The 17,793-nt window shown below is 45.6% G+C and overlaps 1 protein-coding gene across 2 annotated transcripts in view; it reads left to right on the forward strand.

Annotated features, from left to right (window-relative positions):
• The first annotated feature begins 328 nt into the window (after nt 1–328).
• The window catches only part of RGS8 (regulator of G protein signaling 8), a 42,788-nt gene continuing 25,323 nt past the window's right edge, over nt 329–17,793 (forward strand). Inside the window, exons 1-3 of one of the 2 annotated variants that reach the window (XM_019027591.4) lie at nt 329–562; nt 11,991–12,100; nt 13,189–13,262. In XM_019027591.4, coding sequence (XP_018883136.2) covers nt 12,095–12,100; nt 13,189–13,262 — 80 coding nt within the window. In that variant the 5' untranslated portion in view covers nt 329–562; nt 11,991–12,094. Of the gene's footprint in view, nt 563–11,990; nt 12,101–13,186; nt 13,263–15,166; nt 15,296–17,793 lie in introns of those variants that run through there. The other variant, XM_031010919.3, reaches the window with a different exon arrangement.

Here is a 17,793-nt window from a genome sequence, read left to right on the forward strand (position 1 = left end):
CCCTGGAATGTTTTGAGCAAAAGCAGGTTATCCTTTCTCCCACAAGCCAGTTACCCCGTTTCGCCTCCTTGTGTCCCAGGTGATCTCCTCCCTCCCTCACCTTCCCCTCTGCCATCCCCTCTGAACTCTGCCTCTCCCTGAATTCTGGAGAGCCACCAGCCCCTCGGAGGCAGCTGTCTGTGAGCGAGCTGGGAGCGGGAGAGCCACACAGGCAGTGCCATCCTGCTGGAGCCTGCGGTCCTCCCCCGACTCTGCGTGGCAGTGCGCATCATCTGTCAGAGTGCCCCTCTCCCCTCCCTCTGCTTCCCCACCCCCTCCCCTGCCGCTCACTCGCTCTTTCCCTTTTCATGAGATGCAGAGCCTGGAGAGGAGCAGAGCCGGCAGGAGCAGCATGTTGCAGCCGCTATTCTAGGGGCGCTGGGTGAAGTGGGCTGCCCTCTGCCACCCTCTCCCAGGTGCCAGGAGGAGGTGGCTGACTCTCACTCAGGGCCTCACTGAACCATGCCCAGCTGGGGCCCGCACCAGCCACACCTTCCCAGCTGCGCTGCCCACCGCCAGGCAGGTAAGAAAGAGCAGCTGCTTCCATCAGGGCCTGAGTGGGTCCCTGGGCAGGTCAGCCCAGGCTATAAGTCTTGCTGAGAGGTGCAGGACACTGCAGGGCAGAAAAGGTTCTGGCCTCCTGTCATTGTCCCCATTTACTCTCTGACTCCTCAGAGCTATTAAGCCCGCCACCTCCGCCAGGAGCAAGGGTGTAGAAATATGCCTGTTCTTCCCAGTTAGCAGGTGCTAAGCCTCAAATGTCCTTTTTGTTCTCCATCCTCCTTCCTCAACCCTAACTCCTCAGGTCCCCTAAAACCTGCTTTCTCCTCAAAGGTGATCCTGTTTCTACCCTCAGCTCCCTTAGGGGGCTCTGAAAATATTGTAGGTTGATATCTGGACGATAACACTGTCTCTTTATTTTTAGTTTCATTCATGTCTTTTTCTGCTGTTGTTTTAAATGGGTTGCTTGCACAGCAGTCTGGCAGCACACAGAATCTGTTTTGTTTCCAGTACATGTGCAGGTCTTTGGTGTTGCTGGTGACTAACGTTGGTGACACATTCCGATGCAGAAGAACTCACAATCACAATGAGTTGGAGGGAGATTAAAATTGGAGGTCACCAATTTCTAAGCAGTGAGTTGAGGGCACAGTTGCGTCCTACAGGGACTGAAGAATCCGTGGCATCAGCTAAATGGGTCCTTCTCAGCACTGTCTAGTCAGTGACTTCTTTTTTTTTTTTTTTTTTTTTTGAGCACTGGGAAGAGGGTTGCTCTTCTCTTTCTGTGATAGAATGGTGACTCAATATCAACCTATTGTTGAACTACATACTGAGAACCTGGCTTGCAAGTGTTTGTAGGTCCTGACCTTGGGGTGCTTAGAGTCTAATGAAATAATGAAGGAAAGCTTACCCCATCCTGAAGTCTGGGTTAATTCTGGATTGTTTGTTCCTACAGATTTGAAGAACTTTAGAGTTTTCCTGGAAAATGGAGGAGGTGCTGGCAAGTGGGAGTGAGATAACTGTATTCATGAGATTATAGTAGTTCTTGGTTACAGTTAAAAGCTCTGAACATGCAACATGGTATTACGCTGATGATGGCTGTTATTATTTTGAGAATGAGAGTCCGGTGAGCAATCACTCCAGTAAACTAGTCTTTATTAACTGTTTGCTCTCCACCCATCCTTAGAGCAGCTTTCCTGAAAGAAGTGTGTGTTAGACTGGAAAGTTGATAAGTGAGTGGGGAGTAGAGTGTGTAGTGTGGCCCACATCTCACCATGGCCAGGTCAAGGTAAGCCTCCCTTGGGTATCACATCCTTCTAGCTTCTTCTTTGTTTAAAGATTTTTTCCACATAGTGTCTAACACAAAAAGGGATCTGAAAACTTGCTCTTATTCTTGTCCAGGTGAATGAAACATGCCAGTTAGGTGAAGGTCTTTCTCCTGTGGGTCAGTGAACTCTGACCTGGAGAACATGGTTCCTTAGTCACAACAGCCATGCCGCTACAGCAAGGGGCTCTTAGAGGACAGAGCAAGAGTGTGGATGGACAGCTGAGCCAAACCCTCATCTTTCTGTTAAGAAAACCCCTCCAAGTGTGGATCTCAGCCATGGGTCAGCAGCAGCATGAGCTGAATAGGCAGAGACGGGGCGGAAAAAATACTGGAGGTCCTGGGTTCAAGTCTTCCTAGGGCCATTAATTGAATTACCCTGGGCCCTCCACTCAGGGCCACCGAGCAGCTTCATCTGTAAAATGAGTGATAACAAGGGTCTGGCTCACTTTCAAAGGAGCTTGTGAGGATCAGCTGAAAGGAATGATAGCTCCCAGTGGTCAAGATGTGCTGAACAACTTTGCCAGGTGCTTGCCCACATGATGCTGTTTAATTCTCCCAACTTCCTGGAACAAATTGAGGCTCAAGGGGGGTAAAAAAAACTCGATGAAGTTCAGCCAGAGAAGTGAAAGCACCTGTCCTTGTATCATCATCCCCATTTACTCTCTAACAGACTCTTCAGAACCTTTAAGCCCACCACTCTTGCCAGGAGCAAGGGTGCAGAAATATGCCTGTTCTTCCAACTTAGCAGGTGCTAAGCCTCAAATGTCCTTTTTGTTCTCCATCTTCCTTTCTCAATCCCAGCTCCAACTTGTGACTTGTGATTATAAGTAACAAAACTCACATTTGTATAGCACAACCCAACTTGTGACTGCGCTATACAAATGTAAGTTTTGTTACATATAATGACTTTATGACTTAGAACAATTTTCCTGTCTATTCTATTCCAGGCTCTCTGTTTTATGCTTTCTGGTTTCTTCTTTGTCCAAACACCTACATTTCTAGAGATGTCAGAAATGCTTTCTTGCTTCCCCTCTGTGCCTGGGGGTATTTTTCATTGTCCAAGAAATATCAGCATCATCATCAGAACCTTTGCCAGTGTTCTCTGCATGGAATTTGTCAGTGTTCTCTGTATGGAATTTCCCAAAGGCTTTTGAATTCAGCAGTAAAAGGTTCTAGAAGGAAGAGGGTCTCAGAAAAGCTGAGTGGCTTAAGGTTGATTCCTCCCAGGGCCTTGTCTCTCAAGGAAAAGTGTCAGGGGGAATTTGCTCAGCATCTCCGTGCATCAGAGTGCACCCACACAGCCCTCGTCCCTCCTCCCGCCTCCAGCTCAGACATTAACGTGCACCAGCACATGCCCGCAAGCAAGGCGTCTCACTGAGTGCTCTCAGTTCCCAGTTCTGTGTGAATTTCGGAGCAAATACCAGTGGGAGAACTGTCCCCAGAGTCCCAGGCTCCACTCCACTATTCCCTGCTGCTGTTGCTGTGGCTGAACCCCACTCCTGGGTCTGATGGCTGTGGATTCTCCTTGCTGCGTGATTCTAGGTGTCTGGCTAGAATGGAGCTAGGAGTGAGGACATGAAAGCCATTGCCTGAAGTCATTAAAAATGGAGGATTAGAAAGAGCTTATTTTATATTCAGAGAAGGGGGAGAGTGCTGAAGCTGCTCTCTGCCCACAGCTGTAGACTCTGATGGCAAATGGTAAAGCTTTTGTTACTATCTGAGAAGGGGAAGAGATTGATAACCAGCACCCTGGCACTGAGCGATAGGAGGGAAAGCCACATTTCAGTTGTGGCAGGGTTTCATGCTTGCCTCTCAGCTCCATGGCTTTGAAAACTACATCCCTCTGCTTCTCCACCTTTGGCCCTCCTGTCCCATCCATGCAGCCTCCACACCTCTCCCCACTGGGTGTGGGGCTTCTGCCTTCTCGGACTCTGATGTTCTCCCTGTGACTTAATGTTTTCATAAGCCTAAGTGATTTACAGCCCATGTTTACTTATATATTTCACTGAATTCTTGCAGTAACACAGGAAGTGGGCATTGCCTTAGTAATTCTGATTTCAGAGATGAGAAGGCAAGGTCCTAAGCCAAGGAGAGCCTGCCATAAAGGGGCAGAGTTGGAGCTTGAACCCTTGTTGCTGACCCTGGAGCCTGTGCCACTCTGTGACTCCACACTGTCTCTGTTGGCCAGCATCCTACACCAAACACAGTTTCCTCACCTACCTGCTGGGGGGCTCGTGTCAGCTCAACATACATTAACTGAGCCTCTTCCTGTTGCCGGGGACTGTGCTACATTTTGGAGGTGTAGAGATGAAAAATACATTTTTTACCTAGGCAATGTACATAGAGAATGTAATGTACCCATGCCTGGGACCTTGCTTGGCACATAGGAGACACTTAAATGTTAGTCAGATGACTGACTGAATGAATGAATGAATGAACCCATGCTTCCTGCCCTTGATGAACTTAGGGTCTGGTTAGGAGAAGAGAGTTGCAGGTACCTAGCTATGCCAGGTGCTGACATAGAGAAGTGTGCCTGGAAGCCATAGGAGCACAGAGGGCACTTCCTGAACTTGGGTGTTCAGGTGAGGCTTTTGGAGAAGTCGTCCTGAAGTGCGGCTTGAGGATGAGCAGGGCTCACTCAGATCAAGGACATTCTGGGCAGAGGAAATGAAATAAAGGAGGCCCAAAGCCATGGAACCCTGTGATATGTGCTCATGATTGCGGAAAGTGTAGAGTTATTGGGGCCTGAAGGACAAGCCAGGGAAGTGGTAGGTGACTCTCAAGGTAGCCAGACCTTGGGGTGTTTGTGTATCAGGATCCTTCTTAAGCTGGAACTTTATCCCTAGAGTAGGAGGGCTTAAAGGTTTTGAGGAGAAGGAAATGCAGTCATGTTTGTGACTAACCAGGTGATTATGGCTGCAGATTGGAGCTGAATTTAAGAAAATAGGCTGTCTCATGGGGACCAGAGACTGTGAGGACATGAACCAGGACCATAAGGACATGAGCCACAGCAGTGGTAGCGAGGATGGAGGGGAGGAGACACATTTGAAAACTATGAAAGATTTAATCAGTATGATTTGGTAATTGGTTGTCGACAGGAGATGAGAGAAAGGGAGTTGCCTGTAATTACTTTCCTATTTCTGGCTTGAGTTACTCAGTAGATGGTGGTGCCAGAAACTGAGATCAGCAATTCCAGAGGAAGCCAAGGTTTATATGTGTGTGTAGGGGGTGCGGGTGGGGTGGGAGGTGGGTGTGGTGAGGGCGGCGGATAAAATGGGCCAAGAAAAGATGGGAATATGATGTGTCCATTATTTAGATATATTTGCAGTTGTTGGGCCTGTAGGATATCTGAGGGGTATGTTCAGCAACCCAAGGACTATCGGAGTCTACATGATTGGGAGCTATTGGTGTCTACATGTTGGGAGAGGGGCTAGAGTTGGACAAAAATATTTAGAAATGGTCAATATACCCAATGTAGTTAGGACTATGGGCAAGGATGAGATTGCCCAAGTAGCATGCAAGGTGAGAGAGGCAGGAAGCTAAGATTAGAGAGGAAGGAAAATACCAGTGTTTATGGGGTGGACAGAGGAGGAGGAGCCAGCAAAGGAGACCAAGGGGAAGGGCAGCCAGGGGAGTGTAATGTTGGGAAGTCAAAAGAGAGAGATCCAAGAAATGAATGGTCACCATGGCAAAGGCAGCAAAGAGGTTCATAAAGACAAGTACTGGAACATTTCCACTTGAACCTCACAGTATGGAGGCTGTGTTTCGGGGGAATGGTGGGAATGGAAGCCAAATGGCAAAGGGGTTAGGAGGGGATAGGAAGTGAGGAAGCAGAGGAGACTCTTTCAAGCAGTTTTGCTGATAAAACGAGAAACACCCAAGGGTGTTTCCCAAGGGGAATTTTTTTAAATAAAAGAGATGAACATTGTTTTTGTTAAGTGCAGAATAACATGTGAGAAAGAGAAAATAAAGAGTTCATAAAGGAGGGTCCATGGGAAAGAATAGGTGGAAGGCCACAGGAGGAAGAATTCACCTTAAATAGACACATCTGAGGGCAGCCGGAAGGAGGTCAGGGTGTGTGTAATATGGATAGATTAGTAGGAGTTGTTAGTAAGTGAAAAGAGGTCCAGGTATTTCATACCTGAGGCCTTGATGATCTTGATGGGACAGGAGATCAGGTTGTGAGGGTGTGAAGAGTTGTGTATGTTGCATGAGCTCTCTCTCTCCACTCTACCTTCCTGCCCTTCAGCTGCCCTCACAGAAACTAGTTGGCCACTGGAAAGGTCATTTGTAAAACCTGAGTTCAGTGTTTAAGGCTGTGATCATAGTAGGAACAGAGAAGGGCTGTGGAGGTGAGCAAACAGGCCATCATTTCTCTCCTTGTCCAGTGTTAACATATGGCCCTGAATTCTGCCTGTATAGATGGGCAGCTCAGCAGTGGGAACAAAGGATGTGGCTGGATTCCACCCAGGAACTCTGAGTTGGAGTCCTGGCTATGCCTCTAAGAAATGTGACATTGGACAAAGTCTTCAAAGTTTAGTTTCTGTAGGTGATGTCTAGGAGTTATACCCACTCTAAACCTCTGTGAATTTTAGCACCTGCTCCCTAGGCATAAAATAATAGACTTTTCTTAAAATGGATTTATTCAAGGGGAGAAAAACTTACAATGGAAAATGTACAGAAAATCAAGTTCCATTCAAATAGTCTCCTCCTTCTGTATTTCAGTTTTCTTGTACTTTGTTGGCTTATTTTACTGAAGCCATACATTGTAGGCACAATTTCAAATATACACAAGTCAAGAGAAGAGAACAATGAGTCCCTATGTACCTACCACCCAGCTTCCCACCCAAGATGATGTTGAAGCCGTTCATGATAGCATATCATTTCAACTATAAATATTTCAGAGTATACCTCTAAAAGATAAGGTCTCTTAAAAAAGCCTCAATATCAAAATTGCACTAAAAAATAACGATAATGTCTTACTACTATTAAATATCTAATCAGTGTTTAGATTTTCTCAATTGCACTGTATTATTTTTAAAATTTTACATTTGAATCAGGATTCAACACAAAGTCCATGTATTACATTTGGCTGAGGTGTTTCTTAAGCTTTATTTTTAACCCTGATGGCCATTGTCTGCGAGGCGGCACTGTGTAATCCTCTAACATCTCCTGATTTTGTTTCATTTCCCTTGCTGTTGCTATACCATTTCATTTGAGGAGACCTAAGGAAGAATCGCAGGCTTAGACACCAAAGCCTCCAAAATTTAACTTTGAAATTTCTTTCTAGACACACTTAGAAGGGGGAGTATAAAGATAGTGAATAAAGAAAAGAGGCTGGCAAGAGGAAAACCCTGCAGTGAGTGGTGAGGAGACAAATGAATGCTCAAGAGGAACAAAAGGAAATGAGAAAGGTAACAGAGACTTACGTAACCCCCAGCCACTGAGCAGCTCGAGAATCATTACAGATGTGCTATCTTATACATTTTTGTCTCACCTCGCTGAGCAGGTGGTAAAAAAATGAATCTTTAAATAATGGCATTCTATTTATATAGCACCTTTCCCCAAACAGCTTATTAAATAGCTGAACAGACATCTAAGTAATCCTCTATGTAAAATGAGGAAGTAGTAGGAAATTTAATTCCCATTTTACAGATGATAAAATGTAGTTGAAAAGACTACGAATAATGGTAAAAGTGGCTCACACAGAACAGCTATTTGCCGTTTGTCAAGAATTGTGATGAAGACTGCATTACATTATCTAATTCAATCCTTATAACGAGACTATGACATTGCTATTGTTATTATCTTCATTTTATCCACGATGAAAATGATACTCAGACAAGGCGAGTAGCTTGCCCACAGTTCTGGATCTGCCCTTAATCTGGAAAATTACAGAGTTGGGGTTGAAGCTCAGGGCTGTCAAATCCACCACACTTTCTTTTCCAGTCAGTCTAATTTCCACTAAATTAGGAAACTTTTTTTTTTGTTTTTTTCATCTCCTTGCTCACTGGCAAAATTCCATTTAAAGGGAAGCCAAGATCATCTTCAAATATAATAATAGGGTGTGATGTACTGGAATTTACAGGGCATTTCCCCCATAGACTTTCTCATTTCTTTGCATATAATCACCCTGAGAAACAGACCGGGCAGTTGTGTTAATTTGTGTTTTACAGATGAGGAAATTGAAGTTGAAATGTCTTGGTGATGTTCGTTGGTGGTCACAGAGCTAGTAGAAGTAGTTAGTGTCATGGAGCTAATTAATTGCAGAGTTAGTACCAAAGGCCCTTTCTTCTGATTCCAAATCCTGTGCTTCTTGGTTTTCTTTGAAAACCTCATGGGCACACAGCTTCAGCTGCTGACTTTTCTCCATATCCCCTCTGATGTTCCTTATGAGGAGTTGAGCAGCGTTATTACAAATTAAATATGTGGATGCTTGAACTGATGAACAGGAAATGAGGCTGCTAATGCTCAGAGGAATGAGATAGAGGTGCATTTTTTAAAGTAGAATTTTGGGCCAAGTGACCTCCTTCTGTCCTGCCCTTCCCTGTGTCCTTCCGGTTTCCATGGAAACCCTAAATCAATGCAGCATATGTTGATTCATGTTTCTACTGTTACTAGGAAGCTACGAAGTGGAAATTGCTTTTAAAAGATTTACGGAAGAGCTTTAGCATGCTGACCAGAATTCAAATCTAATATCCAAATGACTGTTTTATTAAAAGCTTTAAATGTGGTATTATCCTAGGTGGTATGTTGATTACATAAACACACAGGGGCATTTGGCAATAAACCTCCTCCACTCTCGTGGCTTTTTAAAATATTATATTGCAAATTTAAACTCCCTTTATCTTCAATTTAATTACATTCTCATGGCCTGTGTGACAATGCCAGGTGATCCTTTTGCTCTTGATGAATTCCACACTGCCCTGACCAGGCTATTGGGTTAGTTTGCAAATGCCTTATGTACCTGTGCAGCTGACCCTGAGTGTCATTAGCATTCTGTTGACTTCAGTCTTGACCAGAAGGCTGCAGAAGTCTAAAATGTTTCTACCATAAAGAATCCTCGGTGATTTTTCAGATTTTTTTTTCACGAACTCAAAATCAAATTTAGCCGACATTTACTCAACACCTGCTCTCTGCGAGTTAATGAGAATTAATAGTAAGGAGAGTAAGTAAAAGAGTCTGTCTTTTTGGAGCACACAGTCAGTTGAGAGGCTCAGAAAATATAAATCTCAAGAATAAACTATGCCTGTGATGTGGGCTGTCAGAGGGCCTTACAGCAAGGTGGTGCTATTGGGATGGAGGGGGTTCCTTCTGATTGGGAGAATTCTGAAAAAGGTTTGGAAAGGAGAATTTTTAGCTTGAGGTAATGGGTTTAGGGAAGAAGCTGAGAGTTAATAGGCAGATCAAGGGTGGGGACATTCCGGACAGAAGGGACAGCAGAGGAATCATGCATGTGTGTGGGATAGAAAACCTGGATAGGCAAATGGGACAAACTCATTGTCAGGCAGGACAAGGAGCTGCAATGGAGCCCATCAAAGATGATTGCACAGATGATCCACTTTATGGTATCTGTTCAGTGGTACTCTGGTGGTAGTGTAGTGTGCAAGATGGTTTGTGGGTGGGCAGAGAAAGAAATGAGGGTAGGGAGATCAGTTATTTAAGAGAGGGCAGGAGGTTGTGCAGGTGCTGGGGGTTGAATAACCTCTCATATGGCAGCATCAATGGATGGGAGGAAATGAAGTTGAGAAATACTTCAAAAATATGACAAGATTTAAAAGCCAATTTAGGAAGGGAATGGAGAAAAAGAAGCCAGAAATGTCTGTACTTGTTGGGGTTAGGGTTAGGCTTAGGGTCCCTTGTGGGACTTGGGCAGAGTAATGTCACAAGTAAGCACAGGGAGCCCAGCAGGAATGGAGGATGGGGGAGACGTGATTGTTTAGAGACAGTACAGCATGCAGGGTCTGTTTAGAGATAGTATAGCGTGCAGGGTCTGAGATGTGAGGAACTGTCCAGCAAACCTCTGGAAAAGCGGCCTAGAGCTGAAGAGGCAAGATTGAAGCACGATTCTGGAGAGGAGTGGTGGGTGCCTGGAGAGGGCAGGGCTTCCCAAGAGGAGTGAGTATAGACTGGGAAGTTCAGAGGGGGGCAGGACAGCCCAGAGGCAGGAGCAGGGCTTGCAATCACTGTGTTCCTGTAAGAAACGTGAGTTGTGGCCAGTTGAGATGTCCTGTGCCAACTGCAGCTAGCAAGTCAGGAGCAGTAGCTGGAAAAGAACCCAGAGCTCTACATTCCTGGGCCAGAGCTCTAAGCCTGGGGAATGTAGAGTCCAAGGTGATGAATTCCTATCTCACGAGCACTTAACTCTGCTTGCCTTTTCTGTTTATTTGTTTCAGGAAAGAAGACAATGCTAGAATGCTTTACTTTAGGTTCAGCTTAATTCTCCTCCCTGAAATTATGCCCTGGCCTCTTTGGAAGATTATGCTGGTGTCCTCTTGTAAGCGGGGCCTGCACTAGGTCTGTGCTTCTCAAACTATGGTCCTCTGTGATTACTTTTTGGCATTTAGGAGTGTTTTGATTAGAAAAAAAAAAGCTTGGACTAGTTTTAATGTTCCGTTTCCTTGTGTTATTCATGTCCACACACTTTTGTCCCTCTGCTCTTTATATTCCTGTTCTTTCTTTTACATTTTTCTTGTTTACTATAGCTCTTTTTAAACATTGGACTTATTGACTTCTTGTGACTATATTATTTTCCCAAAGGCTAATTGAAGATTCTGATGCCTGGTTAATATTGATTAGCTTCCACTTGCGACTCAGGCCCATTTGCAGCCCTGCTCTCTTTCCTTGGGGCCTTTACCCCGTGGATACTGGCCGGGGCAGCGTGAGATTTGGAGGAGGCCTTTGTTCCACTGTTTTAGTGCTGGTAGGAAGTGTCCTATGATGGCACTACCTTTGTGTTAAAGCAAGGAGTAGAGCAGAGGCTGGAAGCATCAGGTTTGGTGCTAGATACCAGCTCTGCCACTTTTAAATGACGCGTCTCTCTTTCTCCATCTGTAAAAGGGAGATGATAAAGGTGTTGGCTTTGTAAATTTGTTCTGAAAATTAAATAGATAACTCAAATGCGATGTTAGGCATAGTGTCTGGCACATACTAACTGCTCATTAAACATTAGCTGTGTGGATTCACCTTATTCTATAAACATATCTTGAATTAGGGGAGTGCTTATCAATGGGCTTTTATTCACCAGTTTATCTGTGTACAAGTTTCTTATGGTGCCGTGTACCAAGAAAATGTCCAGAAATGAAGGGTTCTCTTTCTGCTTAAGTTCTAAACCCCAATTAGCAACAGGGTTCAAGAAAGGGGTAATAAGAAATGAGAAACTTTTCTTTTGCATCTTATTTTATAACACAAAGTTCCCTTTCTTTAATAGAGGGGCACTGTGGACGATATCAGAAAGAGACAATGAGTCACTGTGGAGGCAGCATCAGAATTTTTATTTCATCTTATCATCAGACAATGAGTAGTTGTGGCAGAATCATTTCACTGAGAGAATTCAGGTTATGCACCAATAGATCTGCCCAGAAAGACTGGGTCCTGGTATGATATAGTAGAAAGAGCTCTGCTGTTAGAGTCTTAAGACTCAAATTCTGGTCCTTGTGCCTCCTCTGGCATGTTGGGTTGCTTTGATAAAGGTACATCACCTTTTCTGGCCTCAGTTTTTTCATCTGTAACATGGGAATAATAATACCCTCTCTGACTGTGGCATAGGATTGTTGAGTGACAATACATGAAAATGCTTTATACATTTAAAAAGGTTTAAAAAATCGAATTCATTTCCATTATTATAAAGCCATCACTTTCTGTCGAGATTTCTCCTGCCTTCTGGGTTTCAGAAACGGTTTGCAGCAAAGGCTATGTGTTTTTGGAGCTAGTTCCTGAGTGGGAGTGTAGACTCAACCTTAGGGACCTAGAGCATAACGAGAAGACAAGCTTCCTCCCAGGGCAGCGGTTTGCAAACTTTAGCATGCATCACAGTCACCTGGAAGGCTGATTACTGTCCCCGGAGTTTCTGATTCTGTAGATCTAGGGGTGGGGCCTGAACATTTGCATTTCTGATACTTCTCAGGTGATGCTGACACTGCTGGTTCAGGGACCACGCTTGGAGAACCACTACACTAGGGCAAGCAGGAAGAGAAGCTTCTGGAACTGAAGCAGGCAGTGTGAAGACCCATGTGGGTAAGGAGGTTTGAAAGAAGAAAGAAATGGAAAAGACAGAAAAATAGGGATCATGTGCAGATCGGGCAGAACAAAAGGAAAAGTCTCACTCCATAACAAATGCAAGTAGGGGGAAGTTGCTAGGTGATGGATGAGGGAGAGAGGTGAGTTTCTACTGTAGGAAAAACCAGGTGAGAGGCAGGAGCACAGAGTTGGAAATATGCATGTTTGGGAAGGCAGAGGAGGTGGCAATTTCTCATTAAGAAGTGGGGAGTGGTGTGGTTGGCACTGGTTAGGGTGGGAGTGGAGATGAGCTGGGGGAGAAATGCCTCTGTAGAGTAAGGGGCACAGCTGAGATGTGGCAGAGAGGGCTAATTTCAGGGCTGTGTGGTTTGGCTTGGTAGTGCAGCACAATAGAAATTGGGAGAAAGGGGGTGGAATTTAGATGTGTGACCTGCCCTGTAGCTTTCTTGCTCTCTGCATTTATCACATCACATCACACCCAGCAAGACAGCCCCCCTCCTCCTGGCTCATTAGGAGATTTGATTTGGAGTGGCTCCTGCTGTCAGCAGCTGTCTGGGGCAAGATCTTTACGCTCCCCACTCCCGGTGCAGCAGCCAACCTTCAGCCAGCAGCGGGGCTCATTAGAAGAGGGCCCCCTGGACACTTGATTTTCAGCTCACTGGTGACTGGAAAGAGTTAATACCTATTCTTTGCTGCCCCCCGCACAGCCTCTGGGTGCAGAGGGAGGCAGCTGTGGGCTGTGGGGACTTCTCCCTGAGCTGCAGCCAGAGGAGCCTCAGGTTAGTGAGGCTGAGCTCAGCTCAGGGGCACCTTCTGCATCCTGCCAATGAGGATGGGCGTGCAGACTGTGCCCGGGAGCTGAGCCGCCGCCCGCTGGGTGTAGGCTGCTTCAGTATTTACTGGATGTGACAAGCAGAGAGAAGAGCTTTCAGCGGGGCCGCTTGCTGCCTGGCTCAAGTGGTGGGAGGTGTGTTGTGCATGCCTGTGTGTGTATATGTGTGTGTGTGCCCCTATGTGTTCATGCACACATGCCCTTCACTTGCCGAGGATTTGACTGCTAAAAGAAAGATCTACTTTTTCCCCAGAGCACCTTAACCTGCAACCTCTCTGACCATCCAGTTGGCAAAGACCCTCAGGCCATGAGGACTGGCCAAAGACAGTGAGTATTGCCTTTGCTTTTCTCTTTCTTCTCCGGGGTGTCTGTGTGCACCGATTGCATTATCCATATTTAATTAACTTGCCTCTTCATGCATATTGATTGCTTTCTTCCCTCGGAGGCTCTAGTTTCTCTCCCCCTCTTTGTAAATCTTTGCTCTTTGCTTTTAACTTTCATTTTTTCTTTGAGTATCCTCTCTTCCCATTATGTCTCATCCTGTCTGCCCCAGACACACCTGTGACTTGATGCCCACCTATGAGGGCACATGCACTGTGGGGGCAATCACATCTTTGAACTTCCTGGGCTTTGGATAACTTCTAACTCTCAGAAGTCCAGGGCCAAATGGGATAAAAGCCCTGAGGTGCTGGGATGGGTAAGGCAGCTGGGTCAGAGTGTCCTGCTGATTCTTATTTATTGGCATCTGTGGTTGAGAGCATCAAATGGGTAGTGGAGGGTCTGAGCAGCAATTTGGGCAGCGCTGGATTTGAAGGAGAGGGACAGGCATCTGAACAGCATGGGCAAGCCAGTGTGGGCTGGCAGTGGAATGGGAAGAGAGACAAGGCGGGGACAGAAGGGTGGGTGATGCCCTGCCCCAAATGACCTTGCCTGCAATGTAGGTGGGTAGTTGTCTCTGGTTCCACTTGGCTCTAGGATAATAAAGGTCCCTGCATGAGTTTCCCCTTCCCCTGGGGCCATATCCCACAGCAAGAGGCCTAGGTGCCCCAAACATGACTTCTAGGGACCGGCACAGCTGCAAAAGCTTTGATTTCATGACTTCTGGGGAAGCAGGTGTAAGCCCGGTTAGGAGAAAGATTAAGGAAATGTCCCTGCAGCCAGGGAACACAATCCGTGACAATGGACCTTCATACACAGTCTAACTAATTTTTTTTTCTAGTTTTAACAAAGCAATCTTTTAATTTTATTAATTATAGTATTATTAAAGAAGCTATTTTTAAAAAGTACTTGTGAAACAGTCGCGGTAATATAAAAATAATTTAAATGGTGTAGCTCACATAGGAGTCTTATCTATCTAAATTAGGTTCCTTTTAAAATGGGTTGTATGTTTGATGTCAGAGTTCCCCAGGGGAGCCCTTTATGGATAGGCTGCTCTCCTCACGTGTTTCTTCCTATCAGAGGTCTTCTGTGGGAACAAAGGGTTTGAAGCACTGAGAATGGGACCCTCAGGAGAGGAAGACTGTAAGTCAATCAGCTTTCAACCTCAATGACCCCTGTCTTCCCACACTCATGTCCTTCCTGCTTCGCGTCAAGAATAGGCCAGGCCCCAGGCTGAGGAAGGTCATGTAGGCTCCATATGGGCAAGAAAGGGTAACTTGCATATTCATTTCTTCAGCCTGCACCTGTGATCCCTGCAGAGGAGCAAGCCTGTGCGGTGATGGTGCCTGACAAGCCTCTCTTGGAGTTCCTCCAACCTCCCTCCCACTCCCAATTTCCCGAGTCTCCACGCACTCCCACCTGGGACAGGTGCCCTTGGAGGGAGGCGAGAATCAGAGCAGCATCCAATCAGATTATTTTGGAGCAAGTGCCGACCCCCTCCTCCAACCCCGCTTGCTGGTCACTTGGGCCCCACTTTAGTAAGAGAAAGAGAGCAGTAATTTTTGGTTTGCTAGGCCCACGCCTCCCCTGAGGCACACGTCCCACTTTATATTTGATGGCCAGTGGTTGGGGAATCAGGAACTCCTAACCAATAATCAACAACATGAAGCCACCAACAATTTGTTCTTGTCCATCCTTGGTTTGTCGCCCCTGCTAAGGACAAGTGGACATTTGTGGGGCTGGGGGGATGTGTGTGGGGAGGTGTTCCGCTGGCGGAAACCCGTCTGAGAGGAAATGTAGTGCAGTCAGATGAGAGAGGGTGGCCCCTCTTACAGCAGGTTCTTTGATTTTAGGTGAGAGGACGTGCAAGGGTAAATTCCTGAGCACCGCAGTCTTATTTCCTGCCCTGACGTCCCTGCATACCAGCCCAAGGGTTAACCGTAAGCGGATGCCTGTATGGCGGCCTTACTGATGCCACGCAGGTAATGAATCAATGGCCTGTTTTCTTGCCCCTGACCCTTTCCTCTTTTCTCCACCTTGTCACACCCTCCGTTATTTGAGTCTGGCCCAAGCCTTCTTAGCCCATGCATGGTCTACTTTCATCTGTCCCCATAGGCCTCCTGTGTGAACTGCACGGTTCTTGTCTGTATGCCTCTTGCAAAGTTGTGGCCTTGCAAGCAGGACCTGTCTTAGCTGAAGCCCTCCCATTGACTGTTGAGACAGCTTGGCAGTGACTTGTGGGGTGGGATGAGGGACTGTGCATGAGCTTGTATGGAACAATTTAGGGATCTCTGTGAGTTACTGGGATAGGGGCTGTAGAAAGGAGACAGATGAGGGAAAGCCTCGTTATTTTTAAAAAAGTATCCTTAACCTTTGACTCCTACTTCTACCCTCATTATTTCAGACCCAGCTAAGAAGATTATAATTGAGGTCTTAGCTAGAAAGATGAAAAATAAAAACCATTTTGTCCCAAAGAATATTTTGTTGAAGATTTTTGCAAACTATTTGGGAGAATCGCAGTTGTCTTGGTAACAAGTAGTATCCTTTACACTGGTCCCTGCTAAACCTTGTTAAATGGCTTGCGTGGATTTGCGATTTTTTGAAAGTCCTCTTGATTGCTCTTTGAGGGCAGTGACCTGAATATTTTATGATTGATGATCCTGAGGCACGAGGAATGAACCAACTCACTGAAAGTTGGACTTTGGTCTGTGGGGCAGCCTGAGCAGGACCTTAACTTGAATTCATGGAATGTGATGACTCGAGGGCCCTCAATCAGCTGCTTGCAAGGTGTGCTGTCAGACACCCTGCGATTTGCAAGCGCGAGTGGACACGTAAGATGCCCGCTGTTGCAGGAGAGAGAATAGCAGTAGCCAATGTTTGGAAATGCCATGAAATGGATGGCTTCACAATGCGGCCTGGCTGAGATTCAAGGTGGGAGCAGGGGACGTGCAGGCCCAATTTTTTGCAGGAGAGAGGATATTTCTGGGAACTTGGATGTTCCAGCCCTAGGAGGCTCTTCAGAGATGTGCTGTGGAATACAAATGCTGTCCATCCCTGCCAAATATAATACCATCCCAGCAGAAATTTCTTGGATAAGATTTCTGTGAACAAAGACAATTACCAGGGATGAAAATCCATTTGAAGTAAAAGAGATTGAATTGGATGACCTCTAAGGTCTCTTCCCACCCCTAGGAAAAAGAGGAAAGAAAGCTAGGCCAGAAGGACTCCTTTCAACATGCAGAATGGCATCTTCTAGGACTATTTCTGTGGCAAATTGTTGCAAATGTGCAAGCGGCACTTCCTTTTTCTAAGTCACTCTTAATCCTGATTTGATTATACTAAACCCGTCCCACTTACCTTTGCCCTCAACACAAGGAGTTGTCATAGTTAAAGGTGAGGGGTCAGCAAACTTATTCTGTCAAGGGCTAGAGAGTAAATATTTTTGGGTTTGTGGGCCATATGGTCTGTGCTGCAACTACCCAACTCTGCCCTTGTAGTTGAAAGCAGCTTTAGACAATTCGTAAACAAATGGTGTGGTTGTGTTCCAATAAAGTTTTATTTACACAGACAGGCACCTTTTCAGGGCTATAGTTTGTCAACCTCCGATTAAAGGTTAGCAGAGGCTAGCTGGGCATGGTGGCTTGGGCCTGTAATCCCGGCTACTCAGGAGGCTGAGGCAGGAAGATCACTTGAGGCCAGGAGCTTGAGACCAGCCTGGGTAATATAGCAAGACCGTTTCTCTAAAAAAAAAATTAAACATATTAAAAAAAGGTAAAGTGGTAAACGGAGACTAATGTTGGGAGTCAGAAAGAGACATTAGAGTAACTTCTCACTGGATCTGTTATAAGAGATAACTATTTAAGTGCCTGATGTCATTATATAGGTCCTTTGGAAAATAAAACATATGAGAAATGTAAACATACATGTTAAAAATTTAATTATGCTTATTGAGATAAGCCAAAATGTAAATAGGAATACATGAGCTTAGTTAGGCAAGCATAAGAACTGAGAAAGGGGACATTGGTTCTTAATTGCTGATTGTACCAATTACTCTTCTCCCCCTACAGGCATCAATCCTATGGGTTGAGTATAGCTAGATTTGTGGGATGAGTGGGGAGAACTTGAGTTGGAACTGGCCTGCCTTGAGGCCCCCTGCTTTGTGCTTAAGACTCTGATATGCACCCTGCACCCCGCAAACATCCCTCTGCTCCTGGTGTTGGTACCCCTTCTGGGTCTTTGCAATCAGGAGCTGCTGCTGCTGCTGTTACTTTGCCCTCCTTGTGGAAAAGCAAAATGTGGATTGTTATTTTGTTGTCACTGTATTTTCTTTCCCTACAGAGAATCCTAATTTAGAAATTCTTCCAAGCTAATGACCTTCATTGACTTACCGTCAACTTGCTGTGTCAGCTTTGAAAAGCATTAAGCCTCTAGGGGGTCGGGTAGGGTACCTATGACTGTTCAGGTAGTTATTGATTCTCTA

This window comes from Gorilla gorilla, chromosome 1 (genome assembly GCF_029281585.2).
Source record: "Gorilla gorilla gorilla isolate KB3781 chromosome 1, NHGRI_mGorGor1-v2.1_pri, whole genome shotgun sequence".
Taxonomy (NCBI): domain Eukaryota; kingdom Metazoa; phylum Chordata; class Mammalia; order Primates; family Hominidae; genus Gorilla; species Gorilla gorilla.